At 36.6% G+C, this 20995-nt stretch overlaps 1 protein-coding gene across 1 annotated transcript in view; it reads left to right on the forward strand.

Moving 5' to 3' along the window:
- LOC103132409 (transient receptor potential cation channel subfamily M member 2-like) overlaps positions 1-20995 on the forward strand; it is a gene marked incomplete at its 3' end in the record, with an annotated part of 33936 nt that overhangs the window by 2483 nt on the left and 10458 nt on the right. The window contains exons 2-12 of the mRNA XM_016667374.1: positions 7949-8054; positions 8500-8608; positions 10212-10271; positions 10756-10936; positions 11016-11179; positions 11262-11460; positions 15676-15737; positions 15818-16012; positions 17357-17459; positions 17657-17781; positions 18920-19278. Coding sequence (XP_016522860.1) covers positions 7949-8054; positions 8500-8608; positions 10212-10271; positions 10756-10936; positions 11016-11179; positions 11262-11460; positions 15676-15737; positions 15818-16012; positions 17357-17459; positions 17657-17781; positions 18920-19278 — 1663 coding nt within the window. The remainder of the gene's footprint in view (positions 1-7948; positions 8055-8499; positions 8609-10211; positions 10272-10755; positions 10937-11015; positions 11180-11261; positions 11461-15675; positions 15738-15817; positions 16013-17356; positions 17460-17656; positions 17782-18919; positions 19279-20995) is intronic.

The raw sequence follows: 20995 nt of genomic DNA on the forward strand, positions 1-20995 counted from the left end.
AAATAGTAGAGAAGTAGGGGGACCTAGGCAAGATATTATTATTATTATTATTATTATTATTATTATTATTATTATTATTATTATTAGATGTAATGTTTAATATTAATTGTCATGCAGGTAAATACATACAGAATATTTCATATCAGGAAATAGTAAGAAATTACTTTTCTTACTATGCCCCGTTTTTTTTTTTTTTGCGCAGGGCTGGCCAGTGGCATAGGTAGGCATAGGCAAAAGTACAGGGCACCAACAGTCCAGGGGATGAAGAATACAGGGGAGAGAATAAAACAGAGTAACTATCAGTATTCTTTTTAAGTCTTTTGGGTAATAATATAATTTCATAATGTGATAGATTCTGCACTAACTTACTAATTTATATTAAATTATCCATCTAATTAATTGATGATGATGACATGATGCTTTGCCTGGTTATCCCATCCTTCTGTACAATTTGGTTTATTCCTACATCCCACACACCTCTTGCCCCTCCCCTAACTGTTCTCAGGTATAACTTGCACTCTGGGAGGACTAATTTTCAAAGGCAACTAGCTTCAGAAAGCGTCATGTCAAAACATCCCACAATGGCTGATGTCCAAGAAGAAACAAAGAAAAAAGGAAATAAAGAAAAGGACAAAGGTACAGTAAAACTAATGTGACAATGTGATGGAACTGCCTGTTGCCTTAATTTGTTATTTTTTACTTTTTGTGGGGGAAGGAGGATTATGGGGGACAATTCAACTCTAGTGACCTTTATCTGACAGGATATTGACAGGATGTAAGAGAGGGGAACGACATGCAGCAAAGTTCAACAGGCTGGGACTCGAACCTATGACGGGTTCGAGTCATAGGTTCAAACCCTATTCCTTCAGAATAAGAAGGCTTCTGAAGAAGCTAGGGTTGTGCACTCTACCCACACACCATCATGCACAATGCTTTGATGGCTATTTTATTGATTCCATTCATATTATTTTTAAACTGAGCTAAAAACTGAAATACTCAGTATTGCAGAAAATACTGTAAATGTAAACCAAAATAAAATCTATTAGAAAATAAGAAATTAAGAAAATAATATTTTCTATTACACAAAAAATATGCTGTATTGACTTTCATTCCCATCTGCCTGGGATCTCCTCCATCCATGCTGGTAAATAACAACACAAACGTGGTGCCTTTTAAAGCTTACAGATTGAATGCTAATTGAAAATTTGTGTCAAGGAGTGTGAAACAGGTGCTTCAGTGGTTTTATAGTTTCTAATACTTGGGAATAGGTGATTTCTGTTTGGTTACCATAGTAAGAACAATGGTATTTGGACTGGTTTAATGACAACTCTTTTGGAAAAAGGAGGGTAATATATGTCAAAGTAAACAATAAGAAATGGTTCTCACAGTTTGCAAGAGGTTTCTTCTGCTCTGCTGAGAAAGTGTGTTACGATCTGTGTTTTCGGTAGTTATTTTGGGATTTTCTGTGTTTAGTCCTGTTTCCCCGAGTCTCTGTGTTGTCCTGTCAGCCCTTGATTGTTCCCAGGTGTGTCTCGTTCCCTCAATTACCCCCTGTGTATTTAAGTCCACCTGTTGTCTCTGTCTCTTGTCAGATCCTTCGTCTATTGTCTTATGTCGTACGTTGAAGCTCTCCAGTTGAACTGTGAAGTCCTGGTTTGCTTAGATCTTGTTTCAGTCTTCAGTTATCAATTGCTACCGGTATTAGCTGTTTGCTAACTCTCTGCTGTGCTGCCTGTTCTGGACCGTTGTTGAGCCTTCATCATTAAATTCATCATCATCTTCATCACAACCTGGGTCTCTGCGTTCATTCTCAACACCACAAACCGCCACCTCATGACAAAGTGATGATGAAAACTCAGTAAAATTCCAGTTCAAGGGGAACAAAGCAAAAACAAGTCGATAGTGCAACCTCATTACGTTCAGATTATTGTAAACTTATCATTATTACATTCTTATACAGGACTAGTTATGACAAAACCATGAACAAGTCTTCCCTGGGGCGCTTTGAGTTTTTAGAGATTCAGATGTATGGATTCTAAGCTTTACAATGATGTGAAACACATAGAAATAAGAACTGAATAAAATATGACCATGAATCCTGGTACTCTGGAAGCAAGATCAGCAAGAAAGCAGCCCTCAAACTTTCAAAAAGTTGTCTTGAGACCTGGTCATATAAACACTAATATACTTGAAAATGAGTACAAAATAAGGTAAAAACATTGTCCATTAAAACGAATGAAAATGTTCAGATACTTAAATAACACATTTTTATAATGAAAATGTCAGAGAATATTGCCTATTAACATAAGCTTAGCCACAAGGAAAGTTTAAGGAACGTAAAACTCACCTTTCTGTATCTTACTTGTTGGAGCTTCAGGTCAACCTACATCATTAATTATCTTGTGCAAGCTCTGCAAGCACCTAGTGTAAAATGGCATTTTTAATAGACAGGAAGAAACCGAGCCCGAACACGGAAGCTGACCTGCAAAGAGCCCATTATGAAACAAACAATAGTTATTACATTTTGTGAAATGACATAATCAAAATCATCAAACAAATGCACATCAAATATGCTGATCAATGTTCTAGTTATTATGAATCCAAGGCAACTTTAAACTGGTGCGTTTTTAGTCTCGATTTAAAGAAACTCAGTGTTCCAGCTGTTTTGTAGTTTTCTGGAGGTTTGTTCCAGATTTGGGGTACATAGAAATCAAATACTGCTTCTCCATGTTTGGTTCTAGAGATGCAGAGTAGATTAGAACCAGAACACCTGAATGGTCTGGAAGGTTCATACAATAACAACATATCTTTAAATCTATTTTGGTGCCAAGCCATTCAGTGATTTGTAAACTACTACATCATTGACTGTCAATGAGTATGTTTAGAAAGGCATGCAGACAAAAGTGAGCAAAAAAATATTAAAACCACTATTTTTTTTTTGGAAACTGATGGTTTTTATGTGTTTTTTTTTCCACGTAATGTGGAGAAACATTATGTGGAATAAGTCCTAGTGACAACACAAGCTACTTATTCCAGGTTTTGCAGTGGTGTGTCACAGGTAACATGCTCAAAAATGAGTAGGAAGAAGTAAGAAATGTATGAACACCTACCCCATAAACTCATACCATATTTTCAGATAGACCCTCATTATTAAATCACATAAAAAATAAACATAGGTTAATTAATTTTCTATCAAATCTGGGTTTACATGTCTAAATATGTACATCCATGCTTCCATACCCACACAAACTCATATGCATTTGTCTCAATTTACATATACACATTTGTGTTATCTCTTACCCATATTTCTACATCTTGTGAAAATGACCTATTTTCCTTTTCAATTTTCAATTTTGACATTGTTTTAACTCCTTCTTTAACTTGTTCCATAATTTTACAACATGAATTGAAATGCCAAAGCTCTTTCTTGTTGTGCATATACTACGAATCCTTAAGTTTGAGTAACCCTTTAAGTTATATCCCCCTTCTCTTTCAAGAAACATGTTCTGTATGAGCTCAGGTAGCAGTTTATTAGATCCCTTAAACATAATTTGAGCAATTTGAAATTCCACCAGATCTTCAAATCTGAAAATTCTAGATTTTAACCCCTTAACTGATGGGACCAGTTAAGGGGTTAAATCCTGGAGTTTCTGAAACGGTTAAGGTTTAACCCCTTAACTGGTCCCATCAGTTAAGGGGTTAAGAATAATAGGTTTGTGTGTTCATGAAAACTGACATTATGGATGATTCTGTAGGATACTCAGTGGTTGTAAAGAGCTTTTGTAATTAATTCCCCACACCTCTGAACAATTTGTTAAATATGGCAAAATCAAACAGTTGTATAGAATATGAAGTTATTGATTATTCAGAATATGTCTAGCTTTAGGGAGGATTGATATGCTTCTACTTAGTTTATTCTGTAAATGTTTAATCAGTGATTCTTGAGAATAGGGACAAAACAGGTCCTATGGATAAAGCATGAAATTTGAATAAAATATACACAAAATATATTTATATACTAACTAATATACTAACCCGGGTCATGTGAGCACAACAATGTATATTTTTCTTTTTTTTTTTGCTGAATATTTTTTTATTTTAAACATTGTAGTCGGTGGATGATGCCTGTGAAAGCCCTTGTCCAGGAGCAGAACTCAACACATTCTTATAGTTTAAAACAATTAAAGAAATACTAAAATTATATATTATGACAATTAAGTATAAGTAGTCATATAAATAATTATAAAAGTATCGATAAATTGAATTAAAAATAATTTTTAGATATTTTCCAACTCCGTTGAAATTTGTCCTTAGTTTTTGTCAACACCGTCAGAAATGAAAAGAATGTAAAAAAATCAGGCATTATTGGGGGGCACCAGAACTTCTGAGGACCCCATGACGTTGTCTTTTCTCTTCCTTTGCTAGGAGGGCTAGTTAGCTCCGGTTAGCTTAAGTTATTCTTTAGTTTTTTCTTCTGTTTTATTCCTAAGTTGTTTGTCACAACCATGATGTGTCAACTCCATAACTGACAATTTACAAAACTTTGATGAAATTTTGCGAAATGAAAGCTTAATTTTGGTAAACTGTAAAGATTTCATGGACCTGACGAGCTACAACATGGCCTCCTTCAGAATAACATCATATAAATTGAGGTAGTTTGGCATTTCGTCAACTCCGTCAGATGTCAACTCCGTCAGAGTTTTTCTGACTCTTTCAGTGAAATTGTTGTCAAATCTCACTTAAATGTGCAATTAATTCATTTTAATGTATTTTACATGAATTGCATTACTTCACATGTACCAAGTTTTTCATTTTACTCACTAGTTTGTCACCACCTTCAGTTCTGTGTCAACTCCGTCATGCACTGTCAACTCCATCAGATGGACTTTTTCTTGTTTTTTGTTTTAAATAATATTTATTTTATTTCTTGAAAAGCATTTGTCTGTAAATTGAGTAAAAATATCACTAATGGGGTATTTTAAAAATCATTTTAGATTTATTTTTGTCAGATGGTGATGACAAAGTTCTGGGTCAGGTCGATTAAAAATGTAATTTTTAAAAAAAAAAATTGCAACTGGGAGCCTGTACCTTAGCATCTTCATATTTTCTAAACATTATTTGTATAATAAAAAAATATGGGAAAATTAAAACCCATTTTGTCCCTATTCTCAAGAATCACTGTAATATGAGTTTTCCAACTGATTTTGTCATCTATTATTACTCCAAGAAGCTTAACATCTACCCTTTCTAGAATTACACCCTCTGTTGAATTTGAATTTGAGTATATTTGTAACAGTTTCCAAAAACCATGATTTTAGTTTTGTCCAAATATAGTGATAATTTATTATTGGCAAACCATTATTTTAACTGACTGATTTCTGAGGTGACTATGGAAAGAAGTTATTGCAAATTTACACCAGAAACTGGAATTTTTGTGTTGTCAGCAAACACCAATTTTAATAGATTAGACACTTTGCTTATGTCGTTTATATACAAATTAAGTAAAACTAGTCTGAGTACTGACCCTTGAGCTACCCCACACACAATCTCCAGACAATCAGATTCAATATCGCCCATCTTCACAAATTGTTTTCTGCTCTTTGAATAGCTCCTAATCCAGTTCAAAACTATTCCCCGAATTCCATAATGTTTTAATTTTTTAATTACGATATAATGATTTATTGTATCAAAAGCTTTCTTTAATATGGATTCAGAGCAAATTGGTCAATATCACACGCTGTTAACTGACTTAATAGAATACATGACCAATGTAACAGATAGTAAGAAATTAGCTGTAGTGGTATTCTAATTTTTTGTACCATGCTATCAGCCAGCTTCCATCCTATTATATCAACAATGAAAAATCATTAAAAAAAACACACAACGTGTTACAAACCTGTGTTTGGTGACTGACTTTTAATTGTCAGTTTTAAGTGACAAAAGTTGAAAAAAAGACAGATTCTCTTGGCGATTAAAAAACAGAACAAAACTGTACAAGAAGACATCCACACAAGACTTCTTTATTTATTCACTTTACAATTTTGTTAGCTGCCTATTAAACTGAAAGTTACAACTTTGACATAATTATGAGTTGTTTTACCGAGAAATCGATCAGAAGCGCTGTGAAAATGGTTGGATTTGCCGCTCTGGCTGCAATGCGCGCTCCTGACACAGGGGAAACAGATTTTCAAGGGGGAACAGAATTTTGCACAAGACTGGTACCATTCCCTTCCAAAGCTATGATTCTATTGAAACTTCTTACTTTATTGAATTCTGCATTTCACTGTGATAATTTCAACCTGATTTAAATTGCATCTCAGAAAATTCACTGTGTATTTTACTTTTACAGGATAGTAAAAATACTGTACATAAGACATTTCTTATGTTTTTTACTTTATTTCTGGAATCATGCTCCTCTTTTTCTCTTCAGATGAATTGATACCTTTAAAGGCCCCAGGGCCTTCTGCAACATCACCGAGCTCTTCTTGTACCTCCAACCCACAAGATCAAAGCAATCAGGTCAGAATACTTTCCATATTTTTGTTTTTTATATAGTTTATGGTTTGGTTAACATTTATTTTCCTAAATAAAAAAAAATACAATTGTTTAGTTTGTGTTTATATAACTTGGTGAAATGATTGGGGACCCATGGAAGTGAGGCTACAATTTGCAAAAGAAGGTCATGTGAGCTCATGAGTCCAGATTTACCCTCTTCCAGAGTGATGGGCATATACGTAAGGGTAAGAAGGACAGACAGTCGAAGTGATACACCCACTGTCTACTGTACAACTATGTCAGCCTGCAGCTTGACTTCAATCTGATCACGACTGATGTTGCATCCTTGCAGTGGCACTGGAACTGGCCAGGAGGCCATTGCACCCCCCACATTTTATGGCCCTGCCCTGTCCGTCAGCTGGTCCCGTCAAACATTTACACAGACTGCACCCAACTCTGACAATCTGTGACTGACATCTCTCTCTCTGTGTCCATATACAGACAGAGGCACAGATAAAACCTACAGCGTTGAGATTTGGGCCAAATCCTTAAGGCTTCAGATCACATAACAGTCACCCAAAGGTTTACACGCATGCGCCAACCTTCATACCGACATGGTATTTTAATACCATCAATCACTGTATTCAGCTGTTCATGAGGTTGGTTGCAGGCATTTATTGATATTTTGCATATTTCCAGACTCCATATTTGAAAATGGAATAAAGTGTATTGCATCCTCTAAAAGCTCTGGGTAAAGCGTGCCTTGTGCATGTTCACCACTGATAACTTTTAGCCATTTTTCTGATTATTTTACACCAAATTTCTATCACTGCATCACATTTAATAAATAGTGTAAGAAAGGTTAGACTGTTTATTAGACTATAACCTTGGTTTTGTATTTTTATTTTAGTTTTCCGAGTCTATGTTAGGTCAGTAAATGCAACGCAGCCCTGAAGACAATGTTAGTATTGCGAGATTCATGTTTCATATTCTGTTGTTGGTTATGGCTCTCACTGCTCACTGCCTGGGTATTGCTAAATGCTGTATGTGCCAGATCTGGAGGCTGGAAACGACACATTTCTTATGTTAGAATAACTCAGTTGTCGTAACTCATCTGTTACTGGAAGAAGTAAAGTTCATGCAAGAGACCCATTTTCACCTACCCACACACCTCCATCACACTGGAAAGCAAAAACACGATAATGGTAAGCAATCAGCTTACTGCAGCTGGCAGACCCAAAATTATCGGGTCTTCAGGGCATAGTACACCCGACAACTTTGTCATTTGGTAAGGGCGTTTACTTTGGGACAAATTGCGACAAACCCACTGAATTGATTAAAAGAGGTGACGAATCGCCCCATGGTCCCTCACCTCAAAAATTAATCCGACGCTGCTGGTTACAACATGAAGGGAGATGACATTCTGTCACAGTCGATTAATTTGCAAATAAAGCACAATTTAAACATCTGTCCATTACCCCTTCTTTCCAGCAAATTACCAAGTGGATCAAGGAGAAGATTAAAAAAAAGGAACGCTGCGTTTTTAAAAAGGATCAAAGGTAGGATGATTTGCCATTTGTGTTTGTAGATTCTACATGTTTCAGAGAGGAAACTGCACTAACTACAGTTAAATTTCATTGTCTACTGTGTTTCCAGTTAAAGTGCTCTAAAATACTAACATCTATTTACAGAACTATCTTGCTTTGTATTGTCAAAGAAACAAAATGTAACTATTTGTTTAAAATATTTCATGAATTCTAAAAATGTTCAATTCTACAACCAAACTCCATTAATGTTTTAATCTTAATTTACCTGCTCGAGAAATTAGATCAGTTTAGGCTTTTTTTTTTTTTCAAACAATTTCTCCAACAGTCTGAAATGCAAAGGCAGTTCAGGTTAATAAAGAATACCAAGATACAGTACAATAACATAGTGCATAACCTACATGTCTAAACTTCTTCCACCAACATAAACGTGAAATTATGCAATTTGTATTTTTTACAGTAAAAAGGAAGTATGTATTTGTGGATTCTCAAAGCCTGAAACCACTGATGAAGTCAAGGGAGGGGACTTCACCATGGATACTAGGAGTAAAGAAAAACAAGTCCAAACGGTGCCAACAGATACCTTTGATGATTTTTGGCCAAAGAAGGTAAAGTATTTTATCTGAGATTAAAAGTAACATTATTATGTCACAATGCAGCATTAATGATAGCGCTGCTGCAATATTTTCCCATGTTATTTTACCATTCCTCATACCATACTGAGGCTAGAAAAATTGTTGGGATTGTCTGATGTGCTAATCAGGTTCAGGGGCCTCATGTATAAAGTGTGCGTACGCACAAAAAATGTCCAGCGCCATATTTTACACACAAATGGGCATGTATAAAAATTAACTTTGCGTCAAAGTTTGCGTAAATATACGCTCACCTTTTCCCTGGCGTGAAAATGTGCGGCTGTTACGCAAACATTTTCTGTGAACAATATCAAACCTCAAAGCGTCAAAACTCACCTAAATACACTTAAATCTGACTACATTAAGTGTTATTTAGACCAAGAAGCATCAAACCCGTTTTTTTTTTTAATGATTTTAATATTTTATTATTTAAACGTAAATGATGAAACTGAACCACATTTATCCTGAGACAATAACCTAACACGTACACAAAATAAAGAAAATAAAAATAAAAGGATGTGAAAACCTCACTCGAATGTAAATAGTACTTTTCCTCAGGTTTTGTCTCATAAAGCTCTAACGCAGGGGCGCAACTACATGTTATTCAGGTGGATGCGAAAACATAAATCTCCCCCCCTGCCCCCCGAAACAAAGACACGTGAAAGGTAAAACTCGCTACATTTACATTTACATGTGCGCTAGGTGAAGGAGCGTAAGGGTGCGGTGAAGTGTATGCGAAGGCATCATCGGGGCGTCGCCCCCTCCAGACGGGGTTTTAATAACTATTATTATTATTATAAATACTTATACTGCTACAAACAAGAACGTTGCCATGGTTATTGCTTCATGTTGGCAGATTTTCAGATATTTATACTAATTCATATATGTATTTATAGCAGCTCCGCTCTATTTCCCACAAATTGGGAAATGTATAAAGGAAAGGTGTGCAGCCATTTGTGTGTGCACATGACTTCATACATCCAGACATTTTTGTGCACCGCACTTTTCTAAATTTGTCCGTATGCCAAGTTTTAGTGTGAAAACTGCACACTATTTCATACCTGAGGCCCCAGATCTTCCTTGGCAGACAGGAACTACTTTGTGTCATTTGGCAATGATTTAATTAAACAAAAATCAGTTCCTGGGTTCATCAAACATGTATTTTTGGCCTTCTATTATTGAACAAGGTAGGACAGGCTCATGTTGTTTTACCATTCCTCATATCATACTGGGGCTATCTCAGATTAAAAACACCTGACCTTGACACGAAACACACTATTCAGCTCTTTAGAAATTGCACCCCAATATATTTTGATCAGTTTGAATTGCCAGAAATAGTGGTAATAGGTTCCAATCTCAGGTCAGCTATCATTTATTAACAATTGCAAAATGAACGTCAAGCATAAAACCATAAAACTGTAATGGACTGAATGTTCTGTTCTTTGTGTGGTGTGGATACTCGAAGCCTGACACCACTGATGAAGCCAAGGCAGGGGATATCACCACGGACACCCAGAAAAAAAGCAAATATTTCCACGAGGTGCCAACAGATGCTTTTGGAGACATCAATTTTGGTGGTTTTTGGCAAAAGAATAGCACGGTAACTGATTCTATCTCAGATTAAAAGTACTAATAAAACATATTGTAACATTGTTGTCAATAAATGGCAATGAGTCTGCATATAGCATAGCTAACACAGAGTGAGAAAAAAGTGGTTTTGAGTTATTCTTCAATGGTTTTTCCGCATCATTTTTCCTTTGCTGTGGCACAGAGTCCCTAAATTAAAATAAAGAATGTGAATTGTAACCATAAATATTGCCCAGCAAAAAAGTATAAGAATGAACTTCAACCACTATGAAAATCCAGTGCTTGAATTTTTGCTTGGCATTTGTGCTCTGACCTGCACTGTCCACTGTTGGATCTTATATAAACATATGTGTGCCTTTCCAAACCAAGTTTAATCAACTGAATTTACCAAAGGTAGACTCCATTCAAGCTGTAGAAACATCTCAAGGATGATCAGTGGAAGCAGCTCAGTTTTGAGCTTCCCATTCTTATGCCACTCTTTGTATGTTCATTGCCAGTACATGCGAGTGTCTGCAGACACCAAACCTGAGTTGCTCTATGAGCTACTGACTGATAAGTGGAAACTTTCGCCTCCCAATCTGGTCGTGTCAGTGACTGGAGGAGCGCAGCACTTCTACCTGAAATCCCACCTAAGGAAGATTTTCCACAGAGGACTCATCAAAGTTGCCCAGACTACAAGTGAGACAAACAGAAAAACAGAGATAGGTGTGATGAAGGTCAGCCAAAAACATATGCAGTGATACTTCATTATCTTTAGGTGCATGGATCATCACTGGCGGAACCCATGCGGGTGTTATGAGACATGTGGGACAGGCTGTGAGGGAGTATGCCCTCAGTAACACCAGGCGCCAGAAAATAGTGGCTATTGGAGTGGCACCTTGGGGAGTAATTCACAACAAGGCTGCATTGGTACATGACGACGTAAGATGAACACAAGCTTCACATTATTCCTGTGATTAGATTTGTATGTTTCCTTCATACTTTTCATTTTGTTTGGCTGCAGGGTTGCTTCCCAGCTCATTATGTGATTGACACACAAGGTCAGGGTGATCTGACCTGTCTTGATAACAATCATACCCACTTCCTGCTGGTCGATAATGGGACTAATGGAGAGTATGGTGTGGAGATCGAGCTGCGCACGGAACTAGAGAAATACATATCAGGGTTGGCGATCAACCTGCATCCAGAACTTGGAAACAAAGGTAGGAGGGGATAAATTTTATTATTAAAATAAAAGTATTTTAGTATTTTAAAGTATGTAGAACTTACTTGCACTCATTGAGTAGAATTATGGCTACAATGCAGCAGCTTGACACCACCAATGTGTGTGTGAATGGGGGGATAACTGAATGACTGAATGTAGTGTGAAGTGTTTTGGGGTCATCTGGACTTAATAAATCACCATACAAGTACAGGTCATTTACCTTTAACTTTAACCCTTTAACAGTTATCATTGGGTTCCAAGCTTGACAATCCGTGTAAAGATCACTCTCGGTTTTTCTGTTTCAAAATACAAAATTGCAAAAAATAACATCACTGTGTTCTTTGTTTTTCCATTCTTAAAACCTAAATATAGAAATGTAAAATTGAACAAATTAAAAATCCACAATATTTGAGTTTTATTTCAGCTGTCTATATCCAAAATGAAAAATGTGGTTGTTGTTTTTATATGTAGCGATACAAGCTGGAAATTGCCAAAGAGTGAATGGGAGATTACACTTCATAATGTTAACTACTTACTTGGAATAATTCTAGTTACATTTTTATAGAAGCTGTCTTTCTTTAAAGGTTTTGTTGACTCTAGTGGCCTTTATTTGAAAGTAGTTTGACAGGAAGGAGGGTAATGAGAGAGGGGGAGACATACAGCAAATGTCACCATGCCAGGAATTGAACCTGCGACCACCAGCATGAGGACCAAGGCCTCTATATGTGGGTTGTGCTTTGCCCCTGCACCACCACAGCACCCTGTAGAAGCTGTCTTTCACAGAGTATCTCCAGCAGTGATCAGTCACCCTTAGAATAACCCCATGAATTTCACTTATGCACATGAAAAATACATATGTGGCTGCAGTCAAAGAAGGAGATAAGCTAAGCTACCATGAATCAAAAGTGCTGAACAAAGAATGCTGTGCCAGGAACAGAGATGCTATACTAAAAATAAAACCACTGGCATCTACAGCAAAGCTGTGTGGAGTGGAGTTGCAAGAAGAGAGGTGATCTGGTCTGATTGCAAGTTGTAAATAATTTTGTTAGCCTAATTGTAAATAGTGTAAATAATTAGAATAGTATATTCTTACTGTTACAGCTTGTTTTTGTGACTTTTGATATCCTGTTTGCATTTTTATTTCATTGTTGATTACATCGAGTGTGCTACATATATTTTGAAAACTGTTGTTTAGAATTGCGTTTCTTTGATAGTTATTTAGTCATAAAAATCACATTTTGTTAGGTTGTTCAGACAAACGGATTGACAAAATTTGCTTTTGTACCATATCTGTTGTTTTAGTTTGGTTTATGATGTTCAGGTAAAAGCTTGATACCTGGTTTAATGTCATGTTATTAAAATATAGTTTATTTTTGGTATTATTTTGGCTGACAAACACTGTTTTATAAATTAAAGAAGCAGTCTTATGTAAACTTGACTTTTTGAGCTTTACATCATGTTCATTTTATTCCTTCATCAGAAAACATAGGCTACCTGAAGTGTTGCGTAGATTCTTTCATGCATGGTTGAGAAATCCTTTAATCCCGATTGCCATTCTGGTTGAAGGAATGCTTAGTTATACCAATTAAGCGCCATCTTTTCCACAAAGCTCCTTCTTGGACCTACAGTTTCCAGGCCAAGTATCCGCCTCAAAGTGTACCCCACCCAGTGGCGCAAAAAGTGGGTATGCAGCGCATGCAACGCATAGGGGCGCAGCACCAAAGGGGGCGCCAAAACCCCATCTGGAGGGTGCCGATTATGTTTTCCCATACACTTCAGCGCGCCTTACGCTCCTTACGCTCCTTCACCTAACGCACCTAATGAGGTAAATCCATCGCGAGTTTCACACTTAACGTATCCTCGCCTCGGGGGGGCGAGCGTATGTTTTCTACGCTGACTTCCTTCCTTGGGGGGTGCCGATTTATGTTTTCGCATGCACCTGAATAACGTGCAGTTGCGCCACTGACCCCACCCTTATGACTTTAGCACTCAGCTCCCTCAGATTAGTAGCAGTAGTAATAAGCAAACACCAGCCGGCTCTAAGAACAATGTTAAGGGCTTAATGAGGAACACTGTTATGATGTCATGCAGAAGGCAGAGTATTGGAAAGAGAACAAGATTTTTTCAGAAACGGAAGCCCAATTTCAAGACGATACATTGCAAAGTCAAATTTCTTTTAAGTCATATTTGATTTATTGCATTTTTGCCAACTTGATTGTGATATGAAATAGCACTACATGTCTGGAAAATACAAAATACTGCCCCTTTAAGTTCTGTAGTTGTAAACTTGCAAAATGAATTAATTGAGGTTTAAATGCAATGATCAACTTCTGTCGTTATAAAGTTAAGGTAAAAAAGTTGCAGTTGCACTATGGATGTGTGAACAGCTTCTGTGAGAGATTGTATAGATACTCTGTAGGGGTGGGGAGAGTGGTGGTCGTGGGGAAATGTTTTTCTTTGCTCCTCAGTTGCATCTAAAGAGCAATTAAGGAGTCCACTCACAAGACTGGGGGAAATGGGGGCTCATGTCCTCCTTCTCCCCCTCTCTTTATGCCCAAGTTGCCCATTTCAGACAGCGCCACTGATGCAAGGTGACAAAACACCCCCATGACCTCACTTCAAAAATTAATCTAATGTTGCTGATGTTGCTTTGTGAAAATTTAGATTGGTTTTGAAACAGAAAACTTTTTTTTTTTTTAAATCCACTGTATTTGTTCTTGTTTTATTTTGTAATGGAAAAACCAGAGTGACTCATACACATATTATGACACAAATACACAAATATATATATATATATATATATATATATATATATATATATATATATATATATATATATATCTTATAATCAGAATGAGTAAGAACAGAGTGCAGAGGATGCTTTGACACCTGATAGTCCAGTAGACTTGTTTCAATTGGAGATCAAAACTGCAACATTTGTTACATTTTCTGCTGGTGCTGTACGCTTTTACACTGCACCGTGTCAAACAACCCAAGCTAAAACCTCTCCGCCTTGTGTCCTTCAAATGTGCGTTCATGTTGAAGGGTTTGAGTGCGTAGTGCGTCCCAATTCTCCATCTCCGGCCTTCGCCCCGGCCCTTTTGAAGGTGTACTTGCTTATTTCTGCACTTTTGCTGTGCCAGTATCCAAGCGGACTTTGGCAAACTGTATTACAGTTTATTGAAAATTCAAAGAAAATACTATGACAAGGCCCACATGAATAACAAAAAAAGTTTCATATTATAAATGGAGCAGAAAGAAAACAAATAAAAAGGAGTAGTCACAAACGAATTTTGAGAAAAGTAAAACAGAAAATGTTACAGGAGGATTTTCAAATCTTAAGCTAAGCTATATTGGCCTAGATTTAACTTATGTGATGTTGCAACAGTTAAGCATAAAATTATTTCACTCTAAAAATTTAGGTGATTTTTAGAAAGCGGCATTTGTGAATAACAACTTAGCCAAAGGATTAAATTGTTAATATCATAATTTAACTCTTCATCCCCTTTTAGAAGACCATTTTCTTTACATTAAAACTTAAAAGTAGAATAGATTTCTTGCACAAGATTTAGTTTTGAAAATTTTTCTAAAACCATTAGTGAAGTTGCAATGGGAGAAAGGCGTGTTGTCTCAAAATCTGCCACAAAACACATAGGAGTTTATGTTTCTTTAGAATTTTTTTTCCATAGTCATCACAAGGAAAATGTCTTACATAATTATGAAATTAATTTCTTAATTTTTTTGTGGGAATGGAATAGAAAGGTATCTGGTTGTTATTTTCTTCTGAGATATCATCATGCGTTTTCTTCTCAGGTTAGAGGGGAAGAGTGTTCCTTAGGAATGTTTTTTTTTTTTTTACATACATTTTAATGTGGATTTTTATTTATTTTTTTGACAAATCATCATGTAAAAAGTTGTCATCTTGGAAATGGCAATGCTTACAGAGGAAGCTGCGTCTGTCACATTACTCAAGATCGTCTTGTGCCAAGTGACATACCTGAGTAGCAGTGCAGTTTTTCTACCAGATTGCAATATTAAATTTTTTGTAGCATTTCTTGGGACGTGGGTCATATATCAAAATACACAGAGTGTTCTGCTCTGGAAGCAGGTGAATGTCCATACATTGCAGCATTTGTCATCGGCTTGCTTCCTTATGTTTTGAACCCTAATTATCAATAATTGTAAATAATTGTTTTAATTATTTGCCATCCAGTGAGCCCTATAAAAATCCCAGTGGTTTGTGTGGTGGTGAACGGAGGATTTGGGACACTCAAGGTAAGTCAGCCGTTTCCCCGAGTCTTCTGTCGATCTTTGAGTTTCTGATAATGTGACCTCTTATCTGTGTCTCATCTCAGACCATCCACAGCGCCATCAATAAGGGCATACCATGCATGATTTTGGAGGGCTCTGGGAGGCTAGCTGATGTTATTGCTAATTTACATGGAAAAAAAACCTCAACCAGCTTTCTCATCCACCAACTGATGCAGAAGTTTTTTGGTCAAGAGTATGAAAATTTCTCAACCCAGCAGATTGTAGATTGGAAATTAAAGGTTTGTGTCCTAATGATGTTCCAATTTATAGTGGCACGCTGAAGTGGTTTTGATATGGGTCATATGTACAGTTGCACAGAATGGCCACAGAAGAGAATTTGGGAAATGTGGTGCCTTCAGGCACCAAAGGATAAACCAAACTTGTGGAGGTCTACAATTCTAATCCTAAAATTAGCTTGATTTATTTTGAGTGCCCTATGATGTACTCAAGGAAGAAGCATGTTTGAGGTGTTACCTTAAAATACATTTTTTAAGAGCCTCAACAGTGAAGTCATCTACAAGAGAGGACAGAGTAGACTTTACTTCTTGAGGAAACTAAAATCCTGCAATGTTTGAAGCAAGATGTAAAGATGTTGCATGTCTTCTATAAGTCTGTTTTGGGGACTGTCATCTCATCTGCCGTCATCTGTTGTGTCAGCAGCATCAGAACCATGATTGTGATTCAGCAGTAATTGCAGATGGAGATTTTTTTCTTCTGTAAAGATTTATTATAGAAAATAATTTTCCTCTATTGGATATTGACTTTAAGCCGCCCTTTGTTTTTCTTCTTTCTTTACTCTTGTGATTGACCAATCAGTGAACAGCAATATGTTTGCATCACATTATAATAGTCAGCCCTGATTGACCCTACTCCAGAGCAGGGACCAAAAAAGCAGATTCTGGGCAGGAAAAATTATAGTGAAAAGGTTTGCAAAGCAGACAGAGTAGAGTGGAACCGGGTCCATTAGAACCAGAGGAAAAGAGGCATGTGTCTCACCATCGTGAAGACAGATATTTTTGCGTGTGAACTTACACCCACTTTTCAAATGTGCTTAATATAGATGCAAAAACTGCATCTGCAATCTGGCTGTGGTTTTAATAAATCACATTGTTGATGGTAAGTAATTATATTTACATATACTTATCCTTATATTTTTCTCTTTCTGATGATTAGTGCATGATTTGGATATTTCTGAAGGTAAATATGCTAAAATTATCGTGCCTGCTATTTTCCTCATTTTGCTGAAGCAATCCTGCTTTTGTGTTGTTTGCAGATTAGGTTTGCACGTTATCCAGTTTGTACCTGTTTTTGTACATCCAAACATTTAGAAGACCAGGGTCTTAGTGCATCTGTAGTCTTCCAATTTTGAAGAAAATATTTGTCTTTCAGCAAAACAAAATAATTTTACCTGTACTCCGGGAGCTAAAACAGGAAAACTTCAATTTGATGTACTGAATTTTCTGATTCGGTGAATCATGTCATGTAACACATTTCAATATATTTCTTCTTTAAATGTTGTGGTCTGAAAATAAACCTCCTAAAACAGCACTGTAAGTCTAGCCATGTATCTGCTCTGTTTCCAGATTCAGGAAATCATGAAGAAGTCTGATTTGCTGACAATATTCAGAGCAAGCAAGGATGATCAGAAGAATATGGATGTGGCAATCCTTCTCGCTCTTCTCAAAGGTAACTAAGATGCCTTGGATGCCTTTGTTATACACAGTATAACAAAGTATAAGTAGTTTGTTATACTGTGTATAACAAACACAGTATAACAAACTCTGTTTCTTATACTAGTTATTTGCCTTAAATAAAAGTTAATAACTGGGAGTGCAATAGATATACTGAAGACATTTAGCTATCGGTGTGTATTCTACCATCAGCTTCGAAGAAGACTGATGAATCACTAGGAGATGAGTCCTGGAAGATGCGACTGGAGCTGGCTATCGCCTGGAACAGAGCCGACTTAGCTAAGACTGAAATTTTCACTGAGGAAAAGATGTGGAAAGTGAGTTTATTTCAGAGCACTGCTCAAGTTGAAACGAAAAATATTTAGGTTTGCTTTGAAACCTTATTTAAAGTGATTGCAATGAAAGCATACAGTAACTAAATATTTTTAAGCAATGTATCCAAATAAGCCAATCATTTGTAAAAAGGATGGTCAATGTGGAGTCAGAACAAATAGATCAACAGCAATGTGACTTTCAACACTGTAGACTATAAAATCTTTTTTTTTTTTAATGTGTGATTCAAGCAGTGGCACACAGGGACATGCACAACAAATAGAAACTAGGTGGTGCTAGAGCACCTGCTCTCTTTCTGCTGGACAAAAAAGTTCCTTCTTATTTATATTTTCATTTTATTGTGCATAGTGTGTGGTCCAAGTTAGCATTTCTGGACTTAAAAGCATATACTAGCTACCACTGCCCCATATTTTTGTAATTTTGCCACCTCTCCTACACACACACATCTACACCAACCCTTCTGTACAGAGGGGTGTATAACCCACCTGCACAGAAGGGGTTATATACCCCTTCTGTATATAACCTCTCTGTTATATACAGAAAGGGTTATATAAGGGGTTATATGCACAGAAGGGGTTATATACCCCTTCTGTGCAGGTGTGTATAACTTTAACAGGCCCCTTTGGCGAACTATGCCACCGGCACCCCCTTCCCCTGAAACTTCTATACAATGGTGCCAGCAGAGTAGGATGGGAGAGACTGAGAAAAAAAATAATCATTGTTTAAGGATCAGCCAATGAGCTTGCTGGTACTACCCATTGACACTGATTAACAGGCAAAGTTATTAAGTTTAATAGTGTCATTATAACATAAATCAGCCTTGGGGAAAAAACACTGTTATGAAAAAAACTGACTTTGTAAAAAATAAAAACTGCTGGAATTAAAAACAAAAATGATTAAACAACAATTGCTGTTATTGAGAAAAAAATCAGTTATTTTATTAAGCACATTTTTGAAGCAAATAAAAAATATTTCACAATGATGAGCTTAGAATGACATATTTATTCAGTTATTTCAAAATTTTATCATCGCATTATTCACCTGTAATTTATTCATGTAGATACCTCTTCCAATTGGTTGGCTTTCCACCAACCTAACAAGGATCTTATCATCTTTCTTTAGTCCATCAACCTCCATTGGGCCATGAAATTAGCTCTGGTCGACAACAAACCTGATTTTGTGAGCCTGCTCCTGGAGAACGGTGTGTGTCTGGAGGACTTCCTCGATGAAGCCACCCTTTGTGAGCTCTACCAAAAGCTGCCCAACTGCTTTTTCCTGTACAAGATGCTGAAGAGGGTGGACTTCTCCGGCAGGACCAGGAAGCAGGCAGTGGACAGGGAGGTTCTTATTCAGGCACGAAAAGATATCTCCCTGAATCATGTCGCTGATGAAGTGCGCCACCTGCTGGGAAAATTCACAAAAAAAATCTACCGCCCAGCCCCCAAGGATGGAGGACATACTATGTGGATAGAGGACATACCGTATGTGAGTATGTTTTATTCTTCAATAAAAAGTTATAAACACCCTAAAATTAGAAATAATTGTTTTTTTATACAATGAAATCTACGAGACCTCTGCTGTTCATATTTTGTACAACCCCTTTCTGCCAGAAAGACGTAACTTGGTCTTCTCCTGTAACATTTCAGGCAGTAATCACATACAGAGGAATCTTAGATTGTTTATTTTTGCACAATATATCTACATTCTCTGGGATCCTGGGATGCTTCTTATTCTCTTTTCTCTCAAGCCCATGGTTTTTCTACACATTAAATTAGATGCAACTGTCAGTATGAGGTTTTGTTTCTGTTTATATTTAATGCTTCACTAAAAGCCGCAACTATAATCACAGAAAAAAACATGCAATCAATTCTGAGTTTGATGCACCATGCCCCTATGTGTAACTTAATATGTCTCATACATGACACTAGATTAGATTAGATGTGTCGTGAAATAGTGGTGAATGTGAACATTTAAGTAAAATTGTGTTTCATTGTGTAGTTTTCAGGGTGTAATGTTGAACACATCAGAGAGATCCAATAAAACATGGCCATTATTTTTGTCATGACCTATGTAGCAACGTTAAATTGTTTACTGTCATTCCACAAAAAACATAAATTGAAATTCAAGAACAAGGTTTCATATAAAGCTAGAGGTGTGCAGAGATTTGTGTGCAAGGGAAGTTCAGGCTCAGGCACCTTTTCCATTCTTTAATTATTGATGTACAGAGGTACATCAATGTACCTGAAATCAATTATAAGTTCTTTCGTTTATTTAATGTTGAGAATAAGATTAGATTAGATGTATTCTATGCACCTGCCTCTGAGTCTATTTCCCTCCTCTCTGTACACTGACCCAGTCTCAGAAATCCCCTCACTTTCTGGGACTCCCAACACTATAATCATATGGGTCTGGTCAAGCCCTTCACCTCTACACCACTTGATAATGGTTATGGTTATAGTAAATTTGAATGTAAAAAAATCCTAAAATTTAACAGAAAGAATCCCAGCGGTGCCTCCAATTTTTACAGCACCCAACTTAAGTAGCTAGGTATTAACTAACATTCATGAACAATTATTTATATATTTTTAATATTAGCAATTCCACTTTTGGTCTTTGAGATACCCATCTTGCATTGTGTAACATATTTCACAATAAGCGTCACTGATTTATATTTGTACTTTTGCCACTTTTTCTAGATTGGTTTAGTTGTATAATTTTCAGTTGGACGTTTAATATTGTTTTTGGCTTTTGATAATTCCATATATCATGTAATCAATTGATTATTTTTAGCTGTGGTGCTGTTCTTGCCTGCCTAGAAATAGGCTGGCCTACTGTAACATGTAGACCGGTCTTTTGCCTCTTTCTTCCATTGGCTCCACCACCAGGATGTATCCTGCATCCCGTGGTTGTAGGCCACAGCCACCTGCTTTCGCCTGACATGGGGTAGATTTGTTAGCCTTTGTCTGTTTTTTTTCGTTGTGATTTTGGCCTACTGGGACCAGTTGTCCTGTCTTCGCTTCTTTCTTTTGCGAACGTTTCTTCATTGACTTTTTACTTTAGTCTTGTATTAGCAGGGGCTTTGACGGCCTCTATAGGATTGATGCTCTGCTGAACCTTTTTGTTATATATATATATATATATTAAGCCAATCACACACATATAGAATATCAATATGTTTTTCATTTTCAAACTTTGACA

This window comes from Poecilia formosa, unplaced genomic scaffold, assembly GCF_000485575.1.
Source record: "Poecilia formosa unplaced genomic scaffold, Poecilia_formosa-5.1.2 Scaffold1038, whole genome shotgun sequence".
In the NCBI taxonomy this organism is placed as follows: Eukaryota; Metazoa; Chordata; class Actinopteri; order Cyprinodontiformes; family Poeciliidae; genus Poecilia; species Poecilia formosa.